General features: G+C 39.8%; 1 protein-coding gene across 1 annotated transcript in view; it reads right to left on the reverse strand.

The window, feature by feature from the left end:
• Positions 1-19,561, reverse strand: part of celsr3 (cadherin, EGF LAG seven-pass G-type receptor 3) — a 40,590-nt gene extending 21,029 nt beyond the window's left edge. Inside the window, 8 exon segments of the mRNA XM_026270780.1 lie at positions 166-329; positions 448-605; positions 707-795; positions 945-1,060; positions 2,202-2,424; positions 6,739-7,027; positions 8,047-8,384; positions 14,315-19,561. Coding sequence (XP_026126565.1) covers positions 166-329; positions 448-605; positions 707-795; positions 945-1,060; positions 2,202-2,424; positions 6,739-7,027; positions 8,047-8,384; positions 14,315-19,190 — 6,253 coding nt within the window. The 5' untranslated portion in view covers positions 19,191-19,561.
• Between the last annotated feature and the right edge of the window lie 549 nt (positions 19,562-20,110).

Here is a 20,110-nt window from a genome sequence, read left to right on the forward strand (position 1 = left end):
TTTTTTACCATGTCACTTTTGATTAATGATTTTTTATTAATTTCTTTCAGACTTCCAAACATTTGAATGGCAGTGTTTGTTAAAATCATCAGAGTCAATCTCAAATTCGGGCGTGACTATCATCACACTGTAAACAATCACACACACACACACACACACACACACCAGGTAAAGTGCCATTATTAGCGATGAATCCCGCCATGTCCACTGGTCTGTTATCAATATGCAGGTCTTTCATGCAGCCAATAAATTCTCTTGTCGTAAACGGGAAGTTCTCAGGCAGGTTAGGAACACCACCCAAAAACAATGGGCCTGTCAGATCCAGAGACCTGTGAGAAAAAAATACAGAAGGAATGAATGACAAAATTTGTTCTCCTGAGCAAAACCAACACTTTTCACATATACGTGAACATATAAATGTCCAGATATTAGGTGGTGGATGCTCACTTTTTGCTGCTGGTCTGTCTTCCCTGGGCAGCACAGCTGTAGTTGCCGAGCTGAATGCCAAACCTCAGCGAAACAGCTGTGTCACAGTCATCTACGCTCAAGACTGCCACCTTCTCATCAGACGGACCCTGAACGTCACCACTTACACTGCGCTTTGGCTAGTTACAAGCACAAATGAGTTCCTCATAAGTACACAAACACAAAGCACAAGACTACATTCTGAATACATGAAAACAACTTCTTTAGAGGACTTGTTCACCTTGTTGTAATAATGGATGTGAACGGTGTGCCAGTTGCCATCACTTACTCCGCCAGGCAGGTATGGACTCACCTGAGTAGACAACTCACCTGTGCAAAGGTCACACAGAGATCAGAAGTTGATATTACAGAGACAAAATTTACACCACAACAAAATCTGTATTATCATAATTACCCATTATATTGTAGAGATTTATTTCAACTTTCTGAACAGACAAATTCACTCTTTTTTTTCTTACCTGTGGAGTATTTAAGAACCATTTGTCCGTTCAGTATCTCCAAAGCAAGGAAGTCATGCTTCTCATTAAACCGACCATTGTAGAAGAGCAAACCATTACTTTCCAATGTGGCAAACCTACAAAACACATTTAGTTCTCATCAAAGATCTGGAATGACTCAGAACAGGTCCATTTAGAGTTAGAGCATAATGTGATGTCCGCAAACCGAGAACAAGAGTACACTTAGCATCAAATGATGTCTAAAGTAATTCCACTCGATTTCCAATCATCCTAAGAAGGTTTCATGGCAAGGGTTCAGCGAACAGTATCCATAAAAACTTTAAAAAGTCAAAAAGTATGCACACTAATAGTAATATTGATAGGTTCTTATAAGGGTACTCCACATTTCTGTAGAATAAGTTATTACTCTCATTAAATTATGAACTTTCCAAAAAGCGTTCTCTTAAGATGCATACAAGATGAAAGCCAGAATCACAATCTTTCTTTTTGCAACATAAATTTATAGCTGGCATGCCTCTGGATGTCCTCTCTGGAGACTGACTTTAAAACATCTTTTAGTTTGGTCCTGACAAAACACTGACAAAAGGCCTGAGCTGTGAGAGAGATGGACCTTGTTTACGCTCCACTGAGCAAAGACTTTTAGATGTAAAAGAGTTTTTTATAGGACATGGTCAGTCTGTAATCTGCACACTGTAGCACAATGGTTATCTTTTGGTGCAGAGAGGCAAGACTTTAACCGAGAGAAAGAGAAGGATTTAATATTCTAGCATGTCTAGGGAGATGAGAGAATGTTGTGCCCTTTCTGGATATGTTGATATTTGACCATGTTAATAAATAAAATAGCTCTGTTGTAGTCGCCCTGGAGATTACAACAAACAACCATTATATTACCTCTGTGCCACCGCAACCAAACCCTGACCAATCGCATCAAACACATGACCAGAAAACAGCACTCACAAAAAAAAAAAAAAAACCGGATGAGAGAGAAAGAGAGTGCTAAGGAGGTTTTCTCATGAGAGAGCATGAAAGGAAGAGGAGAGAATATAAGAAACAGATCACGGAGGAGAACATTTGATTTATGATATTTACACATTATAAAATATTTCAAAGTGTGAGTAAGAGTGGTTAATATTTTATATTATTTACATTTTAAAATCATTTCTACTACCTGAGAGAAAGAGAGAGAAAAAAACTCTTAAAATCCTAAATCTAAATGGTCATTTTAAGAATAAGTTTAGATGACAGGTGTGTACTCACGAGAGAGAGATGGAGAGGTGGAACCGTTGACGGAGCCCCCTGAACATCATGAATGATTTTGGCGGGAAGGATCTGGTGGTGACAGAGCAATATGGTTTCTCATAACCTCCTGCAGGACACTCACACCTGAATCCCCCTCCGGAGAGCTCCCGACATGTACCGCCGTTGTGACAAACGCCTGCCACACACCGGCCACCACGCCGGTCGAACTCACACCGATCGCCTGAGACGGACAGAGAAAACAGGACATTTACAATACATAAAACACACATACACATGACAAAACAAATACACGTGCACACGTTGATATACACTTCAATTCAATCGTACTCCATTAAAGGTGACAATTGTACCGCACTGCATGAGGTGCTGATATTTTTAAAGATGATAATTTTTAACAATTTTAACATTTTGATTCAATTTAAAATGATTTATAAAGTTCAGCTGTTAAAGTCGCCATGAAACTGAAATCTATGGAATCCTCGGATCTTGGACTTCTTTGCTTAAACCCCTTTCTCACAATGCGAGCTCACAGTCAGATATTATTTTTATTCAGACCCCAATCAAACTATTTTACAGGTTGAGAAAAACCAGTTACCAAATGACAACAAAACCAGCAAAAATAATTTACATAAAACTAGCAAACATTCTAAAATGCAAACCTAATAATTATTCATGCCCTAGTGCATGCTAGGAATAGAGAGTGAATGGGACCAAACCACACAGCAGTTTTTTTTCTAAGTTCTATTTTTACTTTTCACACAGCTTTGTGTAGAATATGAAGAGCTGAACATTAATGACTAATTTAATCAATAACATTTGGATAAAAATCCTATAAATTGTACCATCACTGTGTCAGCGGGGGTCTAGATTATGCACACACATACTTTGTTAGCGATGTGTAGAAGCTCTGAAAAAAAACCTGTAGACGGGAATGTCCCAGTGGACCAATAACAGACACACACACACACACACACACACACACACACACATGAAGCAGCTTTGTTGGGGTATTGAAACATCAGCAAATCCTGCCCTTAGGCTTTATGATGCTGAGCCAAATGTGAGCCAGATTCTGGTTCTGTGATGTTCCAGCATTGTGTTGGTTAGCCTCTGGCAACGGTTAAATAAAGCACATTAATGTGCATGCATGTACAAACCTCTGGCACAGACACACATGTAGACATCCCCATCTCCTTTTAGTGGGAGTGTGAAAATACTGCCTTTAAAAGCACTTCAAACTTTGACCCACCACCATAGAAATACATATACTGTATACACACATAACCAAATGCCTTAGGACACACATGTGGACAGACACACACCACAGGCAAACAAACCATTAATGTTTACACAATAGTAACTGCTCACTGCAAACCATCCACAGACACACACACACACACACACACACACACACATGCACACACACACACCAACACACCAGCCTTTATCCTACTGGATACTTAGATTGAGAATTATTTCCATATTCAATGAGAGGTATTAGCATATTCATCATAGCTCACAAGCATATCGCCTGCAAAGGGAAAAGGATTTTAGCGCATTTTCTTCTTGACAGCACCAGTCTGAATATTCAAAAGCCATATCAAGTAAGTTGTTGTGCCTGGAATAAAAAAAAAAAATATATATATATATATATATATATATATATATATATATATATATATATATATATATATATATATAAGCAGGTCACAGGCCACTGAATACCAAGTGAACTGATTTTTTCTAACTAAAATCATAAATTAAATGACTTTCTTCATAAGGAATAACTAATTCCTTTGATAAATTAATTTGCCAAAAAAATTGTAAGGAGGCATCAAACTATCTGACTATCTTGAACTAAAGACAGATATTACTGCATTATAATTTAAGTTAAATTACAAAAATACATTTAGTTTGTTTTTAGTTTTGAGTTAAATTTGACTAAACCAATTAGATTGTAGATCTACTGTAGATTTATTTTCACTAACATCTGATTACATTTAGTCAACTGAAACTAAACTAAAACAATTCAGATTACTAAAATATGAGAAAAAATATATATTTATGTATATTCTGCATAATGACATGGTTTCTTGTCAGTAGTGGTGCTGACTGTATAATGGTGTTCCAATTTGCAAGATGTATCATTTGAATTGAATAAAATTGCTTTTAGGAGGTTTTATTGTTATTTAACATGTCTTATAATCCCGTTTGTATGCCCCTGGCCCTTATTAAACCATATGAACTGTCTGACATGAACACAAGCAATACTGAGAAAACATTTCCCACCAGTGCTCTTACTAACACACATTTAGAGACCTACAGCAATTTCTTTAAACTCCTCAACCAGAACTGCCAGAAACACACACACACACACACAAACAACACATAAGCACAGCATTCTGAAACTAAAAAATACAAACAGCCCCTCTGTGTTCAATGAGCTATAAAAGTCCAAAAACAAACTAAGAAAAACAGAATTGTCTTCACATATCCACAACAAAGACAAGTGATGGCACACAGAGATGTTCACCTACACAAGCATTCAAGCTCAGTTATCTCTACTTGGACAAAAGATCAGCTTTTAGGGACATGCATGCTCTCAAATACACACACTTACACACTTAAACAAATCTCCATTGATTCTCAGTTGACTCACTTCAAATCCAGCAGGGAAAGGCTTTAAAAAGCTCTCTGCAAATATCTCTCCATCTTTAGTCTCTCTATCTGCGGTCTCTAGATACTTTTGTACTTTTATATTTGTGTCAGGTGCTAGCTCTTTCTCTTTTCCAGCTGTTCACTTCCTGACTTACTAATAAGAGCACTTTTCCCTCTTTCTTCCACTCTTTTTCCGTTTCACTCTCCTCCCCGGTACCTATCCACTCCATCCCCTCAGAATATTTGGTAATGTATTCTCTCCCCTTCGTTCAAATGATGTTTAATTCATCAAAGCTATTCTTCTCCTCTTGGGCTAAACCACCCTCTCTACCCAACCCCCACCACACACATGGTACGGCCCTCGGGGGATCCTGCATCTGCCCCTGCTTTCTTCCTTCCGTTGGATTTTTTTCTCTCTCTTTCACTTGCTCTCATACTGCAGCGTTTGTATTACTGAGAGTTGCTCATTTAACTTCAGACTGACTTCACTGCTGAGAGTTTAGATCTGTTTTACTCACATGGCCACACATAATTACACACTGAAAAACAATCCGGTTAGCAGTTGCATTGCACCACCAGTAGCCATCATCTACTTTCAGCATCAGATGGTGCGCCCACAGATCGCTCACAGCTCCTTCATTGGCCATCTGATGCATATTGCACAGAAAACTGGCATCGTTTGATTGGCAGGATGCTGCATCATTTTCAAGTGCTTTTTTGGAAGAACTAGAACTGGATTTGGAGATACAGAAGACGCGTATGGCCAGTGCTAGGTTAAAATATTGATTTTCCCATTACTTGTGATATTCCTTTGAACTATCTCATAATGGAGTCTAAAAATTCCCAAACTGATTGTTCAGAGCAAGACTATTAATTTTTTTTGCGAGTCTATTTTACCCATATTTGCAGTCCAAATGCATGGAGGACTAAGAGCGATAATTTAGATATCACGAAACAAGAAATTAATCATTTAAACATGAAAAGAAATGAAATGCTTTAAAATGTAGATAAATATTAAATTAACAAAGCATTTTTAAATTGAAAAAAAAAATGGACACATTTACAGCCATTTGGTTTTCTTTGTCCATTTGCTAGGTGCTTTTCTTTGTCGTTTGGTCAAATGCTTTTCTTTATCTATTTGTCAATCAAGTAAAAAAAAAAAAAAAACATTTGTAAGTCCAATCATTTTACACATTGTTATAAAAATGTTTTTTCATAAGAAACACAATTTAAAGTTAATATCCACAGCTGGTATCCACAGAGCAGTTTTTGTTTATAGCTTTTTATGTCTGACAGTTTGACAAAAATTATTACAGAAATTCACATTTTTGTAATGTACCAAGTAAAAAGGATCCTTAAATAATTTATTGCATTAGCTGAGAGATTTTTAAAAAATGAGGAAAAGAGAGACATTCAAAAAGGAATCCGAAATGAATCCAATCCAATCAAATTTTGAATGGAATGGACAGTTTGTGAATTAGAATCTAACTGAATTGGGAATCTGTATCTATAGCCAGTTTAAATCCTAGCATCAAATCTTCAAAAGGTATTCTGTTATTTTCTATCTAACCACTCATAACAATCATCAAATGCCTAGGGTTTTTGGGTTTGTTTGTTTCCGTGTGTTGGGCAGTATGAACATGACAGTTTTTATTCTCATCATTCTACTGTACATCCAACAGCCAACTTTAGTACACACTGAATTCTTGTTGTTTGTTTTGGCAGTGTGAACCAGCCATAAGTGGGCGATTCTTGGCCAGAATAAACTGCAAAGTGCACCAGACGTTCTTTTTCAAGTCCTTGCAAGAATTCCCATCATCTAGAAGACACAATACAATAAAACGTCTCTTCCTAAAATACACAATCACACTCTCACCTGTGTAATCCTCTCGGCAGATGCAGGTGTAGCCTCCCTCTCTGCGAGCGCACACTCCTCCATTCATGCAGGGGTTTGAGTAACACAGGTTAATTTCAATCTCACAGTAATCTCCTGTAAATCCGGCAGGGCAGCGGCAGCGCAGCCCTGTGATGGGATGGATGGGCCGGAACAGCGTGGATGGGGAGGCGATAAAGGGAGCGGAGCTGTTGAAGCGGAGAACGCTGATGCACTTCATGTAGTTCTGACATGGCTCACGTAAACACACATTATCATCAAACGGGAGAACCTGCCAGAATACAAAATACAGCGTCAGAGAAGTGAGTGTGTTTGTATGTTTGTGTGCTCTCACCACAAAAAGACTGCTTTTATTCAATTGATACATTGAACATCTCAGTCAAGCTGTGTTTTTCAGATTATAAATGCACTTAAAAAATTGTTTTGATAATTTCTTATTTATTATTTCCTTCAATAACATTTTAAATGTAAATTGAATAAATAGCATTAAATACATCTTTTTATTTCTCCATTTGAGAAGGATATTCATTTTTATTCAAGTTCGAGTTTATTAGGGTTATTTGGGGTCAGCTATTTTTGTTTTATTTATTATTTTTTGCATTTATAAGATCATTTATAATGTTACAAAAGATTGATTTTCATCTTACTATTAACCAGATAATCCTGCAAGAAAACATATTATGGTTTCCACTAAAAAATTATGCTGCACAACTGTTTTCAACATTGATAATAATGAGAAATGTCACTTGAGTAGCAAATCAGCATGTTAGACTGATTTCTGAAGGATCATGTGATAATGAAGACTGGAAAAAAGACTGCTGGAAATTCAGCTTTGACATCACAAGAGTAAAACTATATTTCTAAAATATATTAAAACAGAAGACAGCTGTGTTAAACTGCAATAGTTTTTGCACAATATTACTGTTTTACTGGGTTTTTTACCAAATAAATGCAGCTTTGGCCAGCTTAAGAGTCTCCTTTCAAAAATATCTTAAAAAATAATATCTCACTGACCCAAAACTTTGCATGCTAGCATAAGTTTTTTTATTTATTCATGTCAATTATTATTTTGTAAATATTTAAATAATGATTGATAGATTTTTTCCATTTTAATGGTTCTCGTCATGCTTAAAAACTCTTAAACGACACTTTAAAATGTATGAATGCCATTATTTGATCTAACAAAACATCAAAAACAATTGATATTTGACATTTCTATTAGATTTGATATATTGTTACTATAACTAATGATCCTCACGAGGCAACTGAGTGTGTGTATACGTGTTTCACCTCCATATGTGCAAGGGCGTTGAGTCTAGGTCTGCTGAGGTACAGCTGCTCCTCCAGAGCCTCCGATGGGAAAAACTGCCCTCCCGGCAATGCAGCGGAGAAACTGACGTTGAGCACCTTTCCTGCATCTGCATCCGGCTGCACGTTGAACACAAACACATCATCAGGAGAGACTGAAAGCACGGCTGACACCCCTTCCAGGAAGTGAGTGAGCAACGGGGACAGGAAGTGCTCCTGGGACATGTTCTGGAGTCGCACAGTGATGCTGCTGCTGAGCATCTCCTCCGTAATGATGAGAACCCGCAACACACACTGAGCGCTGACGCTGTGAATGCCATCTGAGAAACAGACAGAGACAGAGGAAGATGAAGTGAGTTGGAGAACAAACTTGAAAAATAAACTTGAAAACTACAGGTCTTGTCCTCTATCATCGTACATCAAATTATTTTAAGAACATGTCTGACAACTCACTTCATCACTTCAACTTCTGCCATATAGCCTATGTTTTAACCTGCTGCAATCTGAAACACTTAAATAGTATCTGTGCGAGCTCTACTCCTCCAGAGGTCCATCTGAACATGTAAAGTGAGTCAGGTTGGTGTCAGTGCAGCCTGTGATATCATCTACAGCTCACTGACTGTGAAATTAGCAACATGCTGCAGAGTGATTCAAGCGTGTGTACATCAAATGCACACATACTTCATGCTCATACACACACAAAACAGTACATACAACTTAGGAAGCACACAGAAAGTTTAGAGCTGAAAAGAGAACATGCTGGAAAGACAGAGGGATAAAGAAACAAATATTGTGTAAGTGAACCTAATGAAAACATGTATTTCTACATTTAAATAAGCATACATTTAAGCCAGACTCTATTATGATGCTTAAGTTATATTGAAATAAAATGCCATTGCCAAAAAATCTGAATGGTTCTAAAACTGGCCTTGTCTTTCCCTTGACAGGATAAAATATTTACTTCAAGGGGGGAAATTACGACCCAGACAAGTTCTTGACTAGCCTCCTGACATCCAGCTGTACACATTCATATTTGTTTGGGTTTAAATATTACAGCCACTGGCTGTGAATTTGAACCAGTTTCCACTTTTTGGGCTGTGAGTCCAAAAATACACACCATTTAATTATCATTAAAGTGTTTCTGTTGGAATATCTTTAATACTCCAGTGCCACCAACACCAATCCAAGCAATTCTGAATCATGTTATTCAGTATATCCTGTTTGTAAAACATTGATGACATTTTCACAGTTGCCTTTCCATTTTCTAAATGATTTTTTCCTGCATGTATTAAAAAGGTTTTTGGCTAAAGTGCATGAAAACAGTTTTGGCAGCAAGTCACTCTGAAGTCGATTTAAATTGAGTGAAAGAAAATTACACACAGAAGAGGAAATGATTCAGCAGAGGGTGAGGAGGAGAGAGAGATGGGGTGAGCGGTGAGGCTGCTGGAGGCTGGTAAGGAGGAGTCAGGAATGGGAAAGAATAAAAGACGATAAAATGAATGGGGGAGGGGAGAGAGAGACTTTAGATCATAATGTCATCCCCTTGTAAGTCATACCTTTCATGCTGATAAACATTTCTTATAAAATATACCGTCCACCCCCACTTCTGTCTCTCTCTCTCACACACAGACGTTATTTAGACTCAACTTCACCTGCCATTCTATTACATTCACTGTAAAAATTCCGGCGAGAATGATTCAGGTTTTCCCTGGTGGTACATTGGTGCTTGTCCATTTTATAACTTATAACAATATATTACATGCTGCATTCTTTATATATTTAAACTATACCAAAATCTCCTTTTCACCTTAAAGTGTTCTGATAATCACCATAATAATAAAGGGGGAAAATAGAAAACCAAATGATTTACATCTTAAGTGGCCTGTCCATAAAAACAAGGACACTGCTCAAATATTGTCTAAATACATGGAAAATAATGTATAGATGATGCACAGAGTCATACAAAAAGACAAAACAACATCAGGGTAACATCCATAACACTAAAATAATGTGTTAATTACATAACATCCAATTTAACACAAACTTAAATGTACATTATTGTACAGTTTTTATTGTAAATTATATGGTAATTGATAATTTTACTTGCAAAAAACAGACATTTAACTATATGTCACAGTAAAAATACACATAATGTGATGATAAACAATTTTACAGCTTACTTTTAACTAATAAACAGGTATTTGATAAATAATATTTATAATATAGCTTTTTTCAATAACATTTTTTTTTTTATATAAATTTCATAATTTTTATTAATTAAAAATCTTTTTTTTTTTATAAGATCTATTCAATTTATCAGCTGGTCCGGGTCACAAAACCGGTCTAAATAATTCACTCACAAATTGGTGTGAAGCAATTCTCAAGTTAATTTCGCTGACTAAATAATGATGGTTGCAAAAGGTTTACAGCTCACTGGAGGATAAATAGTTAGCGATTAAACAAGTAAATTCCATAATCCCGCAAACACTGCATGTAAATTACAGTTTAGCTCAAAATATTTTCCACAGTACTGAAGTGTTTGACTCAAGTTGTGCTGTTATAACATGGAGAAATAAAGTCAAGCACAACGTGTGAGTGTCTACAAGAGGACGACAGCCGCGGCTTGAAGTTTTTAATGTCACTGGATGTCTCAGTGTCTAAGGAGATTATATCCTTCTTTGATGAAATGCCACCCTGTGCGAGAGAGAGAGTGTAATGGAAAGAGCGAAAGGGGTTAGAGGAGGAAGGGTGGAGGCAGGGAAGCAGCAGCGTTTACATAGATGCCAGAAAGATGAAAGCAATATCAAGCAGACAAGAGATCCGGGAAAGTGTGTTTGTGGGAAAGACTAGGACGAGGAAAGGACAGATAGAAGGGGGCGGGGGTTTGGAGGTACAGGAGAAGTGGGGGAAGGGTGCGAGGAGGCAGCTGGTTTGATTACAGGATTATCAGGCAGTGGCTCCCTATTGACCTCCCAAAACAGTCCCTGCTTCTCTCTAACACACAAAGCCATTAAACTAAAAAACATATGTTGCAAAACACAATGGAAAACACAATTTGCTGTTATATTCCAATAATCACTGATGCCTAACAAATAATAGCAATTACAGCAAAATGACACGTTATGATCTTAATTACTGTAAACAGCCACAACTAGTGGTTACTCAACATCTAAATAAAACTAAACAAAACATTGATTTAAATGATTAATGTAGCTTACAGCAGAAAATATTATTAGTCATGCTGATTAAATCAACACATTCGGGCTCCCACAGAGGATAAGTCAAATCACCAGTGTGTGTGTGTGTGTGTGTGTTTCTTTGCTGTTTGTTTGATATTTGTGTCTATGATGTCTGACATTAGCAATCAGTGGAATATGAAAAATTAGAATGACAGTAAAGATATTTATAAAGTCACAAAAAAATTTCTGTTAGGAGCACAGATGTTTTCTACATCATAAATCATATCATTCTTTCTTGAACACCAAATCAGCATATTCAAATTATTTGTGAAGGATGTGACTGGAGTAACGGCTGCTAAAAATTCAAATCTGCATAATAGGAAAACATTTGGAATTTATTCAATTATTTTAAACTCATATAACTCATATTTCACAATAGTATTGCATGGTTTTATATTTTATTTCAAAATATGCTTTAAATTTATTTGATATACCAAGATTACGAGACTTGTTTTGGAGAACACAACGAATTCAAAAACTTATTTTATAATGCCAGTGACAAATAGTTTATGCTTGTTTTGGGAATAAATATATCAAAATGTATTAAATATATGCTTAAAACAAGCAATAAATAAACAAATGAATATAAAATTTCCTAAAATATTATTTTCTTTTACATTTATATGTTAAGTACTTATCTTGTTTATAAAGATGTTTCATTATTTTATTGGAAAACAAGATCAGAATACTGCTTATGAAGATTTTTAAGTGCAAGCACAAATACAAGACCCATATACACATATACACAGTCTTTCATTTAAAAGCATATTAAGAGCTGTATGGTATGTTTCAAAGAGGGCAATTTTCCATTTCTTTCATCTGGAATAATTTTCCTTTTAGCCATTAAAACCAAGACCGAATTCAGCGAGTTTTTCTTCTTTCTATTCCTCCTGTTCAATCACTCGCCTGTCATTCGCCACCCTCCATTTCTCTTTTCCACTTGAGTGTTTTGTTATTTTCGCTTTCTCAATCTGTTTTTCTTCTTTTTCTTCCTCTACACATTTCCTAAGCCCATTCTTTCTTCATTGTATCTCTTTCTATTCCTCTCTCAGACCCTTTTAATCTTTTATAATCCAGCTCACTTACCCACTCTAAAGTGAACTTTATTTTAGGCTTGTTTTGCAGAGGGATCGTGCAAAAATGCAAATAGCTTCTACCAGCTCACAAAAACCTGAAATAAACAAACAGATCTCAGAGGTCCCTACAGTATATGTTTTTCAGCTTTCTCTACCTGGCACAACAAACCTGATACATGCGCATGCTCACAAATTCCACAACAGCAGCTCACACATTTAACACGCTTGTAAACATTGAAATTGCAAATCTAGCATGACCAAAACAGACTCTAGGTCTCAAGGGCCTCTGTTTGTTTGTTTTTGCATATAAAAAGAGAGTGAAATACTTAGACGTATTTGTCCTTCATAGCTGAAATTAGTCACCTGGAAATAAATTTCTACCCCCATCAGCCAAGAAGCACTCAACTACAGACACTTACACACACACACACACACACACACAAAAACACATGTGTATAAACACACAAACTTAATATATGCTCAAACAAATCCAGATGTAGGCATAAACATAGTAGATTCTTGCATGAACAACACAAAATCTTGGGCACTGGTTTAACAGCTGATTACTGTGCTCCGTTTGTTTCCAAAGCCAGGCTCCCCCTAAGGACGTCCTATTACACTCAAAGTAGAACAGAGAGAGAGAGAGAGAGAGAATGCAAGAGAAAGCATGCAAGATGAGAGGGCTGTCTGTAATCCTCTATTAAACTACATTTACTAGTATGTACACAATTTCATTCTGGTATACATGAATTATTTCTAAGTCCAATACGATTTTAACTACACCTAAAATGTGCATTGTGTACACCACATCATAGAGGGAATAGCAAAACAAACTAATCACATAAATATAAGCATATTTGCCTTGTTTGGAGAATAACAAGATAAAAGCGACACTGAGTTCCAAAATATGTCATTTCATCTTACAGTCAATGGGCTGTGCTCATTAGAAAACTGTAACTGCTGTTTCTTTGGGTGAAGCGAAATACAAAGGAATTATTTATTTATTAATTCCTTCAACTTAACCTTCAATTTCCCTCGGGACATCAAAACTTGATGATTAATTTGTACAGTGTAGAAGAAAGCGGCTCAGCTTATTTAGAAATATATTTAGACAATTTAACCCAACAGAAAAAATGTTTTGTAAAAGGAAAATAGCGAGAGAAAAAGATAGACAGAAAAGCAAGAAGGCAAAATGAATGAGAAATAAAGATTAAAGGGGGGATGGAAACGGAAGTGTGCTTTCCTCAGAGGAGAGAGAGAGAATTTTACCAGAGGGCAAATGAGCTGTCTAACTGCAGTCTCACAAACTCCCCATCCTATATGCCTTACACACACATACACACACAGACACACAAACTGCCAATTAAGGTAAAAACACAGAACAAAATCAGCAGTATTGTTCAAGTCGAGCAGGATTTTGTTGACATCATGTTAAATTGAACCTTTTAATCATCTTTTCTGTAAATAACAAATCACCATTTATAATCTTTCAAAAGCCACAATTATCTACACTTTCAAGCAATGCAATGAACAACATCAAGCAATGCGGCCAATCACTGCCCTCCTCACCACTTACGCTCTCTCAAGTTACCACCAAGACTCCTGTTACAGTACCTACTAATGCCAGTAGAAATCATTCCACCATAAAGTAATTTACATTGATCGTTAAATGTCTGCTACAGAGAAAAATGCAAGTCAAGAGTCAGCTTTCTCTGAAGATATTTTCTATTCTTTCTATTTATCCTCTAACATGCACTCTCTACTCTGACACATTGCCTTCAGCAATATTTCATAATAGAGCACGGCAGAAAAGAGTTAGCAAAACCAATTTGGCCTGATTTGATTTCAACCTCATGACCTTAACAGCACTTACCTCATTTACCCATTTCATCCTCCCTCTCTCCCTTCCCCTAACCCTCCCCCTCTTGCTCTTACCAGTCACGGTGATGAGCATCGGGGCCACCAGTGGTCGGTTGTTGTCCAGTTTCCGGCTGAGGCGGATTTCCCCGCTCGTGTGGTTCAACAGCAGCAGGTGTAGCTCATTCCCGCGGTCTATGGTGTAATAGAGATGATCCGAAACATCTGGGTCATGGGCTGGAACTCGTCCAATAACCCCACTTGGGAAGGTGTTGGAACGATTGGATACAAAGTTGTTAAAGATGATTTGAAAGTCTTGCATTTGGGGCCCATTATCATTCTGGTCAACCAGTCGTATGCGCACCGTAGCACGACTGACTAGTGGAGCCGATGTGGCCTGGACAACAATTACATACTCATTCCGTGTTTCATAGTCAAGGTCAATTAAAGAAGTGAGTTCTCCTGAAAAAATGTCCATTTGGAAGATTTCTGGAATATTTCCTTCCACAATCTGATACATTATCTGAGCATTTGGGCCCTCATCTGGATCAGTCGCTGTAATTTGAGCTACGACGGACCCAACAGCACTGTTCTCCTTCACTAGAACCTCAAAATCATCAGCAGGAAACACTGGAGCATTGTCATTGACATCCATGACACTGACTTGAATGTGTACAGGTGTACGCTGAGGTGGAACACCGCGATCCACAGCAAATGCAGTCAGCTCATAGAAGGGAACACTTTCACGATCAAGTCTCCTGACGGTCCGGACTATTCCCGAGGTTGGTTCTATGGTGAAATCACCATCACCGTCTTCTCCATTCTGGAACGTATACTGAACACGGCCATTGGCATGAGCATCACGGTCAGTAGCAGAGATTTGTAGCACACTAGTGAAAGGTGGAGCATCCTCACTGACTCCACCCTGATACCTGGGGCTTAAGAACTGAGGTGCGTTGTCATTTACATCATTAACATTGACCTCCACATAAGTGGTGTCAGATTTCTGAGGTATTCCATTGTCACGAGCAGTGATGGCAAGCGTGTAAGTCATTTGGTCTTCGTAGTCTAGTTCTGCTTGAAGTGTGATCGCTCCGCTTGCAGGATCGATGCGAAACTGTGGAATATTGTCCTCCAGGTAGTAAGTGATGCGAGCGTTTTCTCCAACATCATCATCTGTTGCACTTATGACCACCACTGTGCTGCCAGGAGGTCGGTCCTCATTCACATTTACTGAATAATGAGCACTCTGGAACACAGGACGGTGTGTGTTGGCATCTGTGATGTTGATGTGCACCTGACAGGTATCGTGGAGAGTTCTGTCAGAGGCAGTGACTGTTAACACATAACGCCGCTCCTGTTTGTAGTCTAAAGGCAGTGCTAGAGAGACAAGTCCTGCTCCACCAGCTGTGCTAATGGCAAAGCGATTACGTGTGTTTCCACCTGTGATCTGATATGTGACAGCACTATTCACATCACGGTCAACAGCGGTTACGCTGACCACACTTGTTCCAACAGATGCATCTTCATTTAGTCTGGCGTAATACTCTTTTTGTAGAAACTCTGGTCGGTTATCATTAACATCCATAACTGTGATTGTAACACTAGCTGTGGCAGAAAGAGGTGGGGCACCATAATCTCGAGCTTCAACACCAAAGAAGTAATGCTCTACTGATTCACGGTCAAGTTCTGAGCTCACTGTGACCCAACCAGTGGCAGCATTGATAACAAATGGTGTATCGGTGCCGGTTCCTGTTAAACGGTATTCCAGGCGTGCATTGTCGCCATTATCTGTATCAATAGCTTGTATGTGAAGAATGGAGTGACCGATAGGAGCGCTCTCCAGCACTGTAGCCTGGAAAGGTGTGGATACAAAGATTGGTGGATTATCATTGACATCAGTGACCTGCACACTCACAATTCCAGTGTTGTTGGAGAGAGGTGGACGTCCGTTGTCCTGAGCCCTCAACCGTAGCGTGTACTCCCGTTCCGTCTCATAGTCCAGTGGCGCTACCACCTGGATTTCTCCAGTAACACTGTCAATCGCAAACTGTCCTCGGCTGTTCCCACTGATTATGTTGTAGTGCACAGCAGCATTCCCATCTTTATCCTGGTCTGAGGCACTGACTCTGAGGATTTCAGAATATGGTCGAACATCCTCTCTAACTGCAACCACATACCGCTTTTGACTGAACTGTGGAACATTGTCATTCTCATCCAACACAGTGATATGGACACTAACGGTAGCCGACCGTGGGCCCGGCTCTCTTCCCTGGTCACCTGCTTCCACCAACAATGTATAACGTTCATTGGCTTCTCTGTCAACAATACCTCGTGTTGTGATCAAGCCTGATCGAGGATCGATCTCAAACGCAGCGCGTGCAACGGCCGCACTTTCTCCAATAAATCTGTAGCGTATGTTAGCGTTTGCTGGTGAGTCGAGATCTGTTGCTCGCAGCTGCAGGATAGGATATCCCTCTTCCACATTCTCTCGAATGGTCTCGCGGTATTCTGTTTGCTCAAACACAGGAGAGTGATCGTTACGATCAGCCACAGTGATGGTCACCATAGTTGTTCCAGAAAGGCGTGGTGAGCCATGGTCTGTGGCTGTAACTCGGAAGTAGTGCAGATCCATGTGTTCTCGATCCAGAATGTGTGTGGTGGTGAGAAGGCCAGTAATTGGGTCAATTTGGAAGTAATCCATGGACCTGCTGTTCATTAAAGCGGCCATGCTGTAACTGAGTCTGCCTGCCTCACCAGCATCAGGGTCCTCAGCTGTCATAGTTATGACTGAGGTACCAGGAGGCTGGTTCTCAGCAACCTGAACCTGGTAGTTATACTGGGGGAAATGGGGGTGCCTATTAGCAGCTCTACGGGAGCGCCCAACAGGAGGGACACCTGTCTGCTCTTTGCTGTAATCTTGCTCTTCTCCTCTCTGAACTTCATTGCTCTCTCTTGCTTTTTGTTTCTCAGCGTACAGAGCTTTTTGTGTGTTTTCCACCCCATCTAGACTCTGTTTTAGCTCATTCTGTTCGGTCCACATTCCCTCTTTGTTTTCATCGCTTTTTCTGTCTGACTGAGAGTTGCCATTGCCTTGACCTTTTTCTTTTTCTCTCAGTAAATGTGTCTCTTCTAACACTACCTCTTCCTTTGTGTCTTCTGCAATCACCCACTCCATGCTTTCCTCCCTTTCTCTCTCTACAGGCTGTCTGTCACCCTCCCCCGTTCCCTCCCCTTTCACCCCGCCCTCTATCTGTCCCTCCCTCCTACCGCACTCAGTCGCGGCTTCCAGCTGCTCCTCTTGCTGACTGACACCCTCAGCTTGTAATGACACCCGTTTACCGGATTTTAATAGCGGGCGCGTGGCTCCCCCATCGGCGGTTAAGCTGTTGTAGTCGCCACACTCTGCACGTGTACTGGAGCAAGGATAACGTGCGTTTTCCCCTCTAACAAAGTCGCGCTCTTCATTGTCAGGAGCATTTTGAGTTTCATTTGCATTTTGATCATCAGGACTGCTGTTGTTGTGGTTATCATTACGATTCTTGACGCAGTTGTTGTTATTGTTACTGTTCCAATTCCTCAGGAACAAACTTTCAGTAAAGTCATTCGAGTTAGCGAGCTCACGAACGGAGACTGTCGCTGTCCACTGAGCGGGTGCTGAATTTACTCGCGTGTGAATGTGAGAGTCACGGAAACGTTTAGGAAAGTTAAGCTCGACTAAGAGGTAGACGTGTGATGCATTATGAGCCCTGGGAGAGCCAGTAGCAGATGAGTCAGAGTTGTGTACATCACCGATATACAACTGAGTAGCTCCGATTCCAGTCGATCCATTATAATGAGCCTTTCTGTCATCAAACCGAGTCTCAGTCCTGACCCAGGCAGCCTGTGGCATTAAATCCAGAGCATCAGTACGTTTGAGCACACTAGAAAACTTTTGTGAACTATTCCGATCAGACTTTGCACGCACAAATTCAACTTCTGGGTTATTATTTGAAGATGTGCTGTTTGTATTTTCTCTTGTCTTTCTTCCACAAACAGAGTAGCGCCTCAGAGAGATGTTGAACCGGTGCCAGTTACTGCTTTGCCAGTCTGGATGCCTTTCAGAACAACCTGTGATCCGGTGTGACTTGAGACAGCTGCTTGCTTCGCTTCCAAGTCCTAGAGAGGGCTGCCACGCACAAGGTTCTGGGTACCCGCGGGTATTCCTAATGCCTGACCCGTTCCAGCCCTCTCTGGTGAGATCGATAACATTCAGGGCGCATGAGAGGGGACGGTCCGCTGTTGCTTTGCGCAATTTGTTGGCGTCCGAAACCACATTAAAATAAGAATAGGCTTTTAATAACGGCCGAGTTGGTGTCTTGTCAGCGGCAAACTCCCGTTTTGGGTAACATGGGCAGAGGTTGGGCCTCAGTTGGCTATCCACGGCTCTATAGCAATCCAGCACGCTTTGTGCAATGACTCTGTCCGTGTCGAGGCGCGTCTGTGGCCGCGAGTCCGTTCTAGTCCTTTGTATAGTCCTCTTTTTGCCATACTGAACCGGACGGGAAAGAACACGAGAAACAACGCCCTTCTCTCCACTGCCACACTTACTCCAAACAGGCTGGTGATGACAGCGTCCGGTGTGCGCCGCCGGTTCTGATATCCATGTACTAGAATTCCGGTAATCCGGACTCAATGGAGCTGAGAGGGTTCCAGCTCCACAGGACCGTAAGCATTGCGATTCCCTTCCTCGCGACCGTGCAGGGTGGATCTTCCAATCGCCCCCAGCCAAATCCCCCGTTACCGTTCCGTCGGGTAGGCTGGTGATTTTAGCGTCTCCGGGGGCTGGGTGGGTGCACAGGGAGCGGCAGAACGGCCCCGCTGCACTCCTCGGGATAACAGTGAACAAAGAGCTGAGGAGAAGGAAAAACAACAGCGGCGAAAGCGAGCCCAAGTCCAGTAGCAGTGCAGCCATTAGTCTGGTGAAATCCTTTCTCCTCCTCTCTCCTTTCTCCCCTCTCTCTGAACCCAAGTGTCTCTCTTTCTCTCTCCAAATGCCGGCTAAGTGGCCAGCTCAACCCCCGCCGCCCGACTCCTTCCACCGTGCTCCCCGGTCGCTCGGTGATCCCGGGAAGCTCGCATCTACTCTCGGTGTTTGGTAGAGCTCCGGCTAGCAGCGGCACGAGCGCAGCATCTCTCATTCACATCCAACATGGCTCACAGCGAACCCGGTGCTACCCTCACTCCTCCCCCTCTCGCTTCTTTCTTTCTCTCCTCTCTCTCGCTCACTCTCTATCTCTCTCTCTGAGACGGGAATGGTTCGTACCAGTGTGCGCAAGGCTATTTCCTCATGTCCACCGCCGAGGAGCTACTAGCCTACAACCTATCAATATCAGTGAAAACAATAGCATTACATTTATTACATGTGAAACATGGAAATGGAAAATAATTTATATTTAATAATCAATAAATCCATACATTTCATTCAGATAATGTTTACACATTCTTGCATTGCTTTGCATCTAATATCTTAAAAAAACACCTGTAACAGAAGGCCACATGGTATCAAAGTTTATCATTAGTGACTTTTATATGAAAAGGGGCTAAGATAACTTGATAAAAACAGCTTTTGTGTAACACATATTGAACTAATGTAATGCAATAAAAAAAAAAAACATGAATACAACCACTCATATTTTTATTTACATTTTTAGTACGCCTATTTTATAGAAAAATGTCATGTAATGTGCAGTTAAATAAATTATAATCTCCTCCAGCATAAGGTAAATTTAAGGATTTCCATACCATTTATTTTATTCTGTTTTAGATATATGATTAACCACATGATAAAACATTTAATCAACAAACGTGAAGCACAGCATATTCTTTATTTTT

This window comes from Carassius auratus, chromosome 8, assembly GCF_003368295.1.
Source record: "Carassius auratus strain Wakin chromosome 8, ASM336829v1, whole genome shotgun sequence".
Taxonomy (NCBI): domain Eukaryota; kingdom Metazoa; phylum Chordata; class Actinopteri; order Cypriniformes; family Cyprinidae; genus Carassius; species Carassius auratus.